This window comes from Bombina bombina, chromosome 6 (assembly GCF_027579735.1).
Source record: "Bombina bombina isolate aBomBom1 chromosome 6, aBomBom1.pri, whole genome shotgun sequence".
Classification (NCBI taxonomy): Eukaryota; Metazoa; Chordata; class Amphibia; order Anura; family Bombinatoridae; genus Bombina; species Bombina bombina.
In genome coordinates this window covers 844471699-844484068 of record NC_069504.1, presented here as the reverse complement: position 1 = coordinate 844484068, position 12370 = coordinate 844471699, and the positions used below count along the sequence as shown (strand labels likewise).

General features: G+C 39.9%; 1 protein-coding gene across 1 annotated transcript in view; it reads right to left on the bottom strand.

Moving 5' to 3' along the window:
• The window catches only part of LOC128663759 (complement C3), a 285067-nt gene that overhangs the window by 70000 nt on the left and 202697 nt on the right, over nt 1-12370 (bottom strand). Inside the window, exon 29 of the mRNA XM_053718244.1 lies at nt 7990-8153. Within this exon, the coding sequence (XP_053574219.1) occupies nt 7990-8153 (164 nt within the window). The remainder of the gene's footprint in view (nt 1-7989; nt 8154-12370) is intronic.

Genomic DNA, 12370 nt, shown 5'->3' with positions numbered 1-12370 from the left:
CCGGAATGTGGATCACTGACAGCGAACTTCTGTGAGTCTCCACCCACTCTAGTATCTGAGATACTTCTCTCATCACCAAGGTACTTCTCGTTTCCCCCTGATGGTTGATGTAGGCAACCAAGGTTAAATTGTCTGATTGGAATCTGATAAACTGGGTCGAATCCAGAAGGGGCCAAGCCTTCAAGACATTAAAGATTGCCCGGAGTTCCAATATATTGATCAGAAGGAAGGACTCCTCCTGAGTCCACAGCCCTTGTGTCTTCTTGGCCCCCCAAACGGCTTCCCAGCCGGAAAGGCTTGCGTCCGTAGTCAAAATCTCCCAGGATGGTCTCAAGAAGCATGTGCCTTGGGACAGATGATCTGGAGCCACCAAGAGAGCAAGTCTCTTGACAGGTTGTCCAGCACAATCTGTTGACAGATCTGAATGGTCACTGTTCCATTGTCTCAGCATGCATAGTTGTAGGGTCTGAGATGGAATATGGCAAAGGGAATGATGTCCATACAGGACACCATGAGTCCATCGGACCTCCATACACTGGGACACTGACGGTCTTAAGGAGGCCTGGAGGGCAAGACAAGCAGTAGTTAGCTTGCAACGTCTCTGATCTTTGATAAATATTCTCATGGATATGGAGTCTATTATCGTCCCCAGGAAATTTACTCTTGTACTTGGAGTAAGAAAACTCTTTTCCAAGTCAGGGGTAGGCACAGACAAAGGCTGTGGAGGACATTTTCCAAAGTACAGACCTTAGTGAAGGACACCAAGGTACATTTGAAATTAAAAACATTATTTTATAGTGCTTGGTGTTATTATACTGATGCAGATACCACTGATCCTATAACCATCCCTCCTCTGACTATACCCATGAGCCAGTGTCACTACTGTGTCATTATATAGTGCTGGGTGTTATTATACTGATGCAGATACGGTATCTGAGATACCACTGATCATATAATCATCCCTCCTCTGACTATACCCATGAGCCAGTGTCACTACTGTGTCATTATATAGTGCTGGGTGTTATTATACTGATACAGATACCACTGATCCTATAACCATCCCTCCTCTGACTATACCCATGAGCCAGTGTCACTCCTGTGTCATTATATAGTGCTGGGTGTTATTATACTGATGCAGATACCACTGATCCTATAACCAGCCCTCCTCTGGCTATACCCATGTGCCAGTGTCACTACTGTGTCATTATATAGTGCTGGGTGTTATTATACTGATGCAGATACCACTAACCCTATGATCAGCCCTTGTCTGGCAATATGCATGTGCCATTGTCCCTACTGTGTCTTTGTATAGAGCTGGGTGTTATTATAATGATGCCGATACACATCCAGTATTTCACTCAGGCTTTATTTATTCCATAACTTATCACCCAATATCGCTAGCAGTCTCTTGACAAGCCACTAACTTTATTCACATTACATATTATTTTTTTCTTCCTATTATTAAATCAGAAAGAAAAGATATACTAAGGTTGTGGCGGACACTGCAAAGGCTAGTCACTGACACCAGTGTCCATGTACGGACACCTTGCCTATCCCTGTTCCAAGTTTATCTTCCATCCATGTGATCGAAGAAGACTGACAAGGGACTCTGAGTGTTCTTCCGCTAGACGAAAAGATGATGCCTGTACCAAGATATTGTACAGGTAAGGAAGAGCCCCCAGAACCTTCTAAAAAATATCCTTGGATCAGTAGCTAGGCCAAACGGAAGAGCTATGAACTGAAAGTGCTGGTCCAGAAAGCAAACCTCAAGAAACTGAAAATGTTCCCTGTGTATTGGAACGGGAAGGTATGCATACTTCAGGTCTATGGTGGTCATAAACTGTCCTTCCTAAACCAGAGGAAGGATTGACCGTATTGTCTCCATCTTGAAAGAGGGAATACTCAAAAGCTTGTTTAGGCACTTTAAGTTCAGAATTGGACGGAAAGTTTTCTCCTTTTTTGAAACCACAAAAAGGTTTGAATAAAAAACCTCTTTCTACTGTAGGTACCGGGACATTTACTCCTAGAGAGGAGAGATCTCGTATGCAACCTAAAAAGGCAGTCCTCTTTTCCAGTCTTGTAGACAGACTGGAGACTGGAGAGTAGGAATCTGCCCCTGGGCGGATGAGATTTGAATCCTTTCTGGTATCCCTGAAATACAACCTCCAGGACCCAAGGATCCTGTAACCAAGCATCTGAAAAAAGAGACAGTCTGCCCCCTACTCGAGCCGAACCCAGATCGGGGGCTGCCCCTTCATGCCGATTTGTTCTCGGCGGGCTTCTTAGTCTATTTGGACTTATCCAGGACTGAGCCGGCTTCCAAGCACTCTTGGGCTGCTTTGACTTGGATGAGGATTGCTGTTGTTGTGATTTGTCAGAACGAAAGGAACGATAATTAGACAATTGCCGTCCCTTAGGCCTATTCTTCTTATCATGCGGTAGGAAGGCAACTTTCTCTCTGGTAACCGTAGAAATATTGGAGTCCAGCCCTGGACCAAATAAAATCTTGAAAGGAAGAGAAAGGAGTCTGGATTTAGAAGTCATATCTGCAGACCAAGACTTCAACCAGAGAGCCCGGTGGGCTAGGACTACAAAAACAGAAGCCTTTGCATTTAGGCGAATTTTGCATATTTGCATCACAGATGAAGGAGTTAGCAATTCTCAGAGCTTTAATTCTGTCCTGAATATCCTTGAGGGGAGTCTCCACCTCAATGAGCTCTGACAGAGTGTCGCACCAGTAGGTAGCTGCTCCAGCAACCGCAGCTACAGCTGCCGCCGGTTGAAATAAAAACCCTGTATGTTGAAACATCTTCCTCAGAAAAGATTCAATTTTTTTATCCATAGGCTCTCTGAAAGAAGATCTATCCTCCAGAGGGATAGTAGTACGCTTAGCCAGCGTAGAAATAGCGCCATCTACCTTAGGGATGGAGCCCCACAAATCTAATTGAGAGTCAGGGACTGGGAATAATTTTTTTAAAAGTAGACAAGGGGGAAAAATAAGTTTCTATTATTTCTCATTCATTACTAATAATGTTTCCCATCGTAACTGGCACAAGAAAAGTCAGAGGGACCTTCCTGTCTTCATAAACCCTGTCTAATTTAGGGATCTTAGGTTCCTCAGGGAGTTAAGCCTCTGTAACCTCTAGCGTAGACAGAGCCGCCTTTAATAAAAAACGCAGATGCTCAATTTTAAATCTAAATTTGGGTTCCTCCGCTGAAGGAGGTTTAGAAATGGAAGTTTCCGACTCAGAAAGTTTACCCTCTGAAGCTACAGAGGTTAACCCATCCTCGGATAGCTGGGACATAGTAACTAAATCCGATGAATATTTAGATGACTCTCGGTCAGGAGAACTATGTTTAACCTTTCTCTTACGTTTGCTAGAGGGAGGTAAGGCACTCAGGGCCGCAGACACCGTCGATTGTAACAGCACGGTAAAGTCTGCAGGAAAAAAGCCCCCTCCAGATGGAGGATTAGTTAAGCCGTGGGGAACTGCAAGTGGAGTGAATAATGTAGAAAGGGTAGTAATCTCTCGGGACACAGATTCCTGAGAGGTAGATAGCTCAGAGGGGCTAATAGCACTATGAGTATTAGCAGACTTGTCTCCCTTCTTAGACTTTAGAATAGTGCTTAGGCAAATGGAACAAAATTGAGCAGGCAGGCAAACCACGGCCTCCTCACAATATAAACAGGAATTATGCATCAGTACAGAAGGAGCAGACCCTTCTAATGTAGTATCAGAGTCCTTCATAGTTAAGATATATACACAGAAGGACAGACAAAACGGAAACGCTTTTATTAAAAAACCGGCACCTTTATAATCCCAATGGCTGGGGCACTCACCACCTCCTAGACTCAGACAGCTAACAGTGAAAACCCTCTCCTTAGGAGTGATGTCCGCAGCAGGATCATAGGAAAATGAAAACACCGCACCCGGTCATGTGGTGTGTTGGACAGGACTTCCCCTGCTATGAAAAAGGCACTAAGCTATTATGAGCTGTGCAACACTCAAAATGAAAGTGAAACCTGTTTGTTCCAAGCCAAAAGCACACAGTCTATGAACCCAAAACTCTCACATTAAAGCAGTTATAAATAACCCCTTGCTGTTAAATTAATCTCCCTGAAGGAGATATTAACCCTTGATCCTATCGAGGCATAAAGGAACCACACTGTGAGATATTAAAAGCGTATAAATAAAAAAGGTCTTACCCTCCAGGATCCATGCTGTGGAACAGGCACAGCCTCTCAAGTTTGACAGTCTTGCATCGATGCTCTGACAGACTTGAGTGTGTAACAGCAAGCAATGAAATTTGTCAACACTGATTGCTCAGGAGCTGATAGGCGACAGTCTGGATGGGTTTGCAGAAAAACTTTCCCTGCATCTCCAGACTCTAACTTTAATCAATACTCTCACTAAGAGGTTGACATGATTACTTAATACTCTAGTCCTTTCTTGAAGGGAACATACCCATTACAGGACTATCCAAATCTTCTGACACTTCTCTGCCACCTCCTATAGTGACGAAAGGCAAAGAATGACTGGGGGATAGGGGAAGTGGGAGGGATATTTAAGCCTTTGGCTGGGGTGTCTTTGCCTCCTCTTGGTGGCCAGGTGTTATATTTCCCAACAGTAAGGAATGAAGTTGTGGACTCTCCCTGCCTTATGGAAGGAGATTTACTTTTATCATGCACACTGCCCACTACTGATTCAGAGGTAAGATACATACATGAGGATTTGCATCCTGTGCATTTCCCAACTACTGGTGATCTCAAATGACATGCCACTAGTGGCACTCAGATTATGCTCTGTAGGAAAATGTGTATGAACACAACCTACCACTGTATTAGCACATACTTTACAACTGACCCAATTTTCCTAGGACAGTCCCAGTAGGTTTTTGGTCTCCTATTCCATGGTATTATGGGTCAAAGAGTCTGTCACACATTGTAAAAACATGCCCTAAGGTGTGGGATTGTGTGGGTGCCAGAATGTGGGAAATAGACATTCGGTCTATGGGAACTGTGTGTTCCCATTAGGGTTGCCAGCTGTCCTTCAAAAAAATACTGGACAGTCAGTAGATAAAGGGGGCCGCTGGAATGAATCGTGGTAGGCGGTCTTGTGGCCAAACCCAGGTTTTCAAATATCGTTTTATATATATATATATATATATATATATATATATATATATATATTACAGTATATATCACATTTTATGGGGCTAGTAATTTTTTAAAAATATATATATATACATACACATACACACACATATATGTTATAATAAATGTACACACCTATATATTGCATTATGTGTGAATGTGTATATGTGTATATATATATATATATATATATATATATATATATATATATATATATATATATATACTGTATATATATATATATATATATATATACATATACAGTATACAGTTGCAAGAAAAAGTATGTGAACCCTTTGGAATGATATGGATTTCTGCACAAATTGGTCATAAAATGTGATCTGATCATCATCTAACTCACAACAATAGACAATCACAGTCTGCTTAAACTAATAACACACAAAGAATGAAATGTTGCCATGTTTTTATTGAACACACCATGTAAACATTCACAGTGCAGGTGGAAAAAGTATGTGAAACCTTGGATTTAAAAACTGGTTGAACCTCCTTTGGCAGCAATAACTTCAACCAAACGTTTCCTGTAGTTGCAGATCAGACGTGCACAATGGTCAGGAGTAATTCTTGACCATTCCTCTTTACAGAACTGTTTCAGTTCAGCAATATTCTTGGGATGTCTGGTGTGAATCACTTTCTTGAGGTCATGCCACAGCATCTCATTCGGGTTGAGGTCAGAACTCTGACTGGGCCACTTCAGAAGGCGTATTTTCTTCTGTTTAAGCCATTCTGTTGTTGATTTACTTCTATGATTTGGGTCATGGTCCTGTTGCAACACCAATCTTCTGTTGAGCTTCAGCTGGTAGACAGATGGTCTTAAGTTCTCCTGCAAAATGTATTGATAAACTTGGGAATTCATTTTTCCTTCGATGATAGCAATCCATCCAGGCCCTGATGCAGCAAAGCAGCCCCAAACCATGATGCCCCACCACCATACTTCACAGTTGGGATGAGGTTTTGATGTTGGTGTGCTGTGCCTCTTTTTCGCCACACATAGTGTTGTGTGTTTCATCCAAACAACTCAACTTTGGTTTCATCTGTCCACAGAATATTTTGCCAGTACTGCTGTGGAACATCCAGGTGCTCTTGTGCAAACTGTAAACGTGCAGCAATGTTTTGTTTGGACACCAGTGGCTTCCTCTGTGGTATCCTCCCATGAAATCCATTCTTGTTTAGTGTTTTATGTATTGTAGATTCGCTAACAGGGATGTTAGCATTTGCCAGTGACTTTTGTAAGTCTTTAGCTGACACTCTAGGATTCTTCTTCACTTCATTGAGCAGTCTTCACTGTGCTCTTGTAGTCATCTTTACAGGACGGCCACTTCTAGGGAGAGTAGCAGCAGTGCTAAACTTTCTCCATTTATAGACAATTTGTCTTACCGTGGACTGATGAACAGCAAGGCTTTTAGAGATACTTTTATAACCCTTTCCAGCTTTATGCAAGTCAACAATTCTTAATCGTAGGTCTTCTGAGAGCTCTTTTGTGCGAGGCACCATTCACATCAGGCAATGCTTCTTGTGAAAAGCAAACCCAGAACTGGTGTGTGTTTTTTATAGGGCAGGGCAGCTGTAACCAACACCTCCAATCTCATCTTATTGATTGGACTCCAGTTGGCTGACATCTCACTCCAATTAACTCTTGGAGATGTCATTAGTCTAGGGGTTCACATACTTTTTCCACCTGCACTGTGAATGTTTACATGGTGTGTTCAATAAAAACATGGCAACATTTCATTCTTTGTGTGTTATTAGTTTAAGCAGACTGTGATTGTCTATTGTTGTGACTTAGATGATGATCAGATCACATTTTATGACCAATTTGTGCAGAAATCCATATCATTCCAAAGGGTTCACATACTTTTTCTTGCAACTGTATATATATATATATACTACCAGTGCACTTCTGTAACCGGCTTACTTACTTGTTTTGCTGCAGTGTCCCTTGAAGTTTTTTAATGTTGCGCACTTTTAGGCAGCTTGTGGAGTGCATGTTATTAGTCAATTTAGCAGTTATGACACTAACTACAGACTTGTTATGAAAATAAATAAGGGTTTGATTAATATGTAATTGAGCTTGAGTCAAATTGCACTTTACTATATACCTATGCATTTGGACTAGACACTACATTTCCCGGTGATTTAATTTATCTTGCTTCTTAATTGTGGCTAATTAGGGCCACTGATAGAAGGGTGTGTTCACTGCTCTAAGCATTCACTGTGTAGTATGCAGCTGTACAGCTGGTTCAGGCAATGTGCAGTATTTTGAAGAAAGCAAAATTTTACCAATCTCAGGTATTTTTCTCCCATGATTCAGACAGAACATGGGATTTTAAACAATGTTCCAATTTGCTTCTATTATCTAAATTGCTTCATTATCTTGGTATCCTTAGTTGAAAAACATATCTAGGTAGGCTCAGGAGCAGCAATGCATTACTGGGAGTTAGCTGCTGATTGGTGGCTGCACAAAAATGCATCTTTTCATTGGTTCACCAGATGTCTTCAGATAGCTCTCAGTATTGTATAGCTGCTTCTTTAAAAAAAAGAATAACAAGAAAATTAAGAAATTTGGATAAAATAAGTAAGTTAGGAAGTTGTTTAAAATCACATGCTCTATATTTGAATCATGAAAAATAAGAAAAAGAAAAATGTTGAGTTTTATGTCCCTTTAATGTCAATAGCAGTTTATCATTGTGGTAAGAAATAGCTCCATAACTACACTCATTCAAACAATGCAATAATGCACTCTCTTACTGTTTTCAACATCTCTCTATTTTTCTCAGCATGAGTATACTGAAACAAAATGGCAGATGTCACATTACCTGAGTCGAACCATAGCCTCCACCATAAAACCTCTGTTCTGTCAGCCACTGTGCTATTGGTGCGGTCAGATGGTATGAGCCAGTTTTGAGGAGGGCAAGCAAAGCATATGCTGTGGACTCTATTGCAAAGTACTGAGAAGATGTATCAAACCAATGGGAACCACCTAAACATTGCAGAAGAGAGACAATAAGGTGTGTTTAGCAGAAGAAATCTTGACAAAATGAAAGTATTGAAGTTTATTGAGATTTGTTTACTCTGGAAAAATAGCTTCATTAAATGGCAATGCTGTAACTTTTATTCCAAGCACTGTTATACAACTCTCTGGGTTTGTTTATATTGAAACAACTAATAATTTTCAGCAGTCCTTTAAATTACTAGCTGTGTAATCTGGTGGTAACATAAAACATCTCCATAAATTTTAAAGGGACATAAAAACCCAAAAATTTTCTTCCAGGCTCCAGACAGAGACTTTTTTAACAACTTCCAAATGTATTGCTATAATCAGTTTTGCTTCATTCTCTTGGTATCCCTATTGAAGGATCAGCAATGCACTACTGAGAGTTAGCTGAACACATCAGTCAATGGTGAGAGGTATATATGTACAGCTACCAATCAGGAGCTAACTACCAGCTCCTGAGCATACGTAGTTATGCTTTTCAACAAAGGATTTCAAGAGAATGAAGGAAATTAGCTAGAAATAAATTGAAAAGTTGTTTAAAAGTGTGTGCTCTAGCTGAATAATGAAAAAGAAAATGGGTGTCATGTCCCTTTAATTGCGATACTTGTTACCTACATTTAACAACAACAATAGAATCAAGGCCTATGACTTTTGGTTGTTCACATACTATTAGAAAAATTGTAAAAGGCTTCTTTATCTCAGTTAACAAGGCAGGTGTAGACATAAAAATGCTGTTATTATTCTATACAGACTTTCATTTAGATCTTCTAGGTGCAAAGGGACATATTGCCCTTTACAACTAAAAGTAAAAGATGCTATTTTTTATTTTTTTTAAACAAAAAATGTAGATTATATAATATATTTACAATAACATTATATCAATTTTAGGAAAAGTTGATCTCTATAACATTTTATATCAAATAGGTACCTAAAAAACGTAATATATAAACAGTGATTCCCATTACTACCAGTTTCATATTATATAACTGCAAATCACTATCACAATGGCCATTCAGCAGGTCTAAAAAACGAAATGTCCACAGCACCTGAATGTAGTAAACTTTCCTTTATTCAGACATGTTAAAAGAGCAAAGTTTTGTGACCATATGTCACTTAATCATGCTATACTTTGCTTAACACAGGTCTCTACTTTTAAACCTTCATTTTTTTGCGCCAGTTACTCTGGCTCCATCTTGTGGTTCTCTTGAGTATTTACATGTATATCTGTGAAGCAAGTAATTAAAAACAATAATATAGTAGCAATAACAGATAGTGCAAAATGTAACTTATTCTATTCCATAAATGTATTTCAATATTTTTATGTACTATATTGTGTCAAACCCTCATAAGATATTACATCGACATAAGTAGGATCAAAAAATAAGTGAATTCAAAAATAGCAAGATAAATCAAAATCCCTATTAAGACCCTTTGGAACCAAAGTTTCCAGTTTGTGGATCCACCACATTTCTTTCTGTTTCAGCAGGGTCTCTCTATCCATGCCATTCCTGGGCACCTTCATTTGCTCAATAATTTGCCATCTCAACTGGCTAATTCTGTGCCCTTTTTCCAGGAAGTGCTTGGACAGAGGGGCTTCCATGTTCTTACGTCTTATGTTGGAACGATGCTGACTCATTCGTTCCCTTGCCTTTTGCGTTGTCTCTCCTAAATACACCAAAGAACATGGGCATTTGATAAGGTATATAACATATGTTGTTTCGCAGGTGTAATACCCATTAATTTCAAACTTTTTACCACTATGTGGATGAAAAAAGTTAGAGCCTTTTATGATTGAACTACAACTCATGCAATTTAAGCAGGGAAAACTACCTCTTTGTTTAGTGCCCATAAGGGATTGTTTAAGTACCTTGCCTGGTCCTATATCAGTTCTTAGTAGATGGTCCCTAATGTTTCTTACTCTCCTAAAGGCCATGAGTGGTGGTTCTTGAAATTGTGTTACGTGCTGGTTGCAATCTCTTAGTACATGCCAATTCCTGTGTATTATTTTTGATATTTCCCCACTAAGTGGACTATACTAACACACAAACATCATCCTGTGGTCCTGATCCTGTTTTTTATTTCTTTGGGTAGGATGTTTTACTTCTTCAATTTTCTGTTTAACCAGATTGGCGGATACCCTGATCGGAACAGCCAATAGAATGCGAGCTCAATCTGATTGGCTGATCCGATCAGCCAATCAGATTGAACTTGATTCTGATTGGCTGATTCCATCAGCCAATCAGAATTTTCCTACCTTAATTCCGATTGGCTGATAGAATCCTATCAGCCAATCGGAATTCGAGGGACGCCATCTTGGATGACGTCCCTTAAAGGAACCGTCATTCTTCAGTTGGACGTCGTCGGAAGAAGATTGATCCGCGCTGGAGGTCTTCACGATGGAGCCGTTCCTCATCGGATGAAGATAGAAGATGCCGCTTGGATCAAGATGGTTGCCGGTCTGGATCGCCTCTTCTTTCCGGATAGGATGAAGACTTTGGAGCCTCTTCTGGACCTCTTCAGCCGCAGGATTATGGATTGCCAGCCCCCGCTTGGGTTGGATGAAGATTTTGGAGCCAGGACCGATCGGTGATACCCGGCGAGGTGAAGATAAGGTAGGAAGATCTTCAGGGGCTTAGTGTTAGGTTTATTTAAGGGGGGTTTGGGTTAGATTAGGGGTATGTGGGTGGTGGGTTGTAATGTTGGGGGGGGGGGGTATTGTATGTGTTTTTTTTACAGGCAAAAGAGCTGAATTCTTTGGGGCATGCCCCGCAAAGGGCCCTTTTCAGGGCTGGTAAGGTAAAAAAGCTTTGAACTTTTTTAATTTAGAATAGGGTAGGGCATTTTTTTATTTTGGGGGTCTTTGTTATTTTATTAGGGGGCTTAGAGTAGGTGTAATTAGTTTAAAATTGTTGTAATATTTTTCTAATGTTTGTAAATATTTTATTATTTTTTGTAACTTAGTTCCTTTTTATTTTTTGTACTTTAGTTAGTTTATTTAATTGTAGTTATTTGTAGGTAGTTTATTTAATTTATTTATTGATAGTGTAGTGTAAGGTTTAATTGTAACTTAGGTTAGGATTTATTTTACAGGTAATTTTGTAATTATTTTAACTATTTTAGCTATTAAATAGTTCTTAACTATTTAATAGCTATTGTACCTGGTTAAAATAAATACAAAGTTACCTGTAAAATAAATATAAATCCTAAAATAGCTATAATATAATTATAATTTATATTGTAGCTATATTAGGGTTTATTTTACAGGTAAGTATTTAGCTTTAAATAGGAATAATTTATTTAATAAGAGTTAATTTATTTCGTTAGATTTAAATTATATTTAATTTAGGGGGGTGTTAGGGTTAAAGTTAGTAAATTTATTAGAGTAGCGGTGAGCTCCTGTCGGCAGATTAGGGGTTAATACTTGAAGTTAGGTGTCGGCAATGTTAGGGAGGGCAGATTAGGGGTTAATACTATTTATTATAGGGTTATTGAGGCGGGAGTGAGGCGGATTAGGGGTTAATACATTTATTATAGTAGCGCTCAGGTCCGGTCGGCAGATTAGTGGTTAATAAGTGTAGTTAGGTGGAGGCGACGTTGGGGGCGGCAGATTAGGGGTTAATAAATATAATATAGGGGTCGGCGATGTTAGGGCAGCAGATTAGGGGTACATAGGGATAATGTAGGTGGCGGGGCTGTACGGAGCGGCAGATTAGGGGTTAAAAATAATATGCAGGGGTCAGCAATAGTGGGGGTGGCAGATTAGGGGTTAATAAGTGTAAGGTTAGGGGTGTTTAGACTCGGGGTACATGTTAGAGTGTTAGGTGCAGACGTAGGAAGTGTTTCCCCATAGAAAACAATGGGGCTGCGTTAGGAGCTGAATGCGGCTTTTTTGCAGGTGTTAGGTTTTTTTTCAGCTCAAACAGCCCCATTGTTTTCTATGGGGGAATCGTGCACAAGGACGTTTTTGAAGCTGGCCGCGTCCGTAAGCCCCGCTGGTATCGAGAGTTGAAGTTGCGGTAAATATGCTATATGCTCCTTTTTTGGAGCCTAACGCAGCCATTCTGTGAACTCTAAATACCAGCGGTATTTAAAAGGTGCGGTGAGAAAAAAGCATGAGTAGCTAACGCACCCCTTTGGCCGCAGAACTCTAAATCTAGGCGTTATTGTTTTTAATTGCTTGCTTCACAGATATACATGTAAAT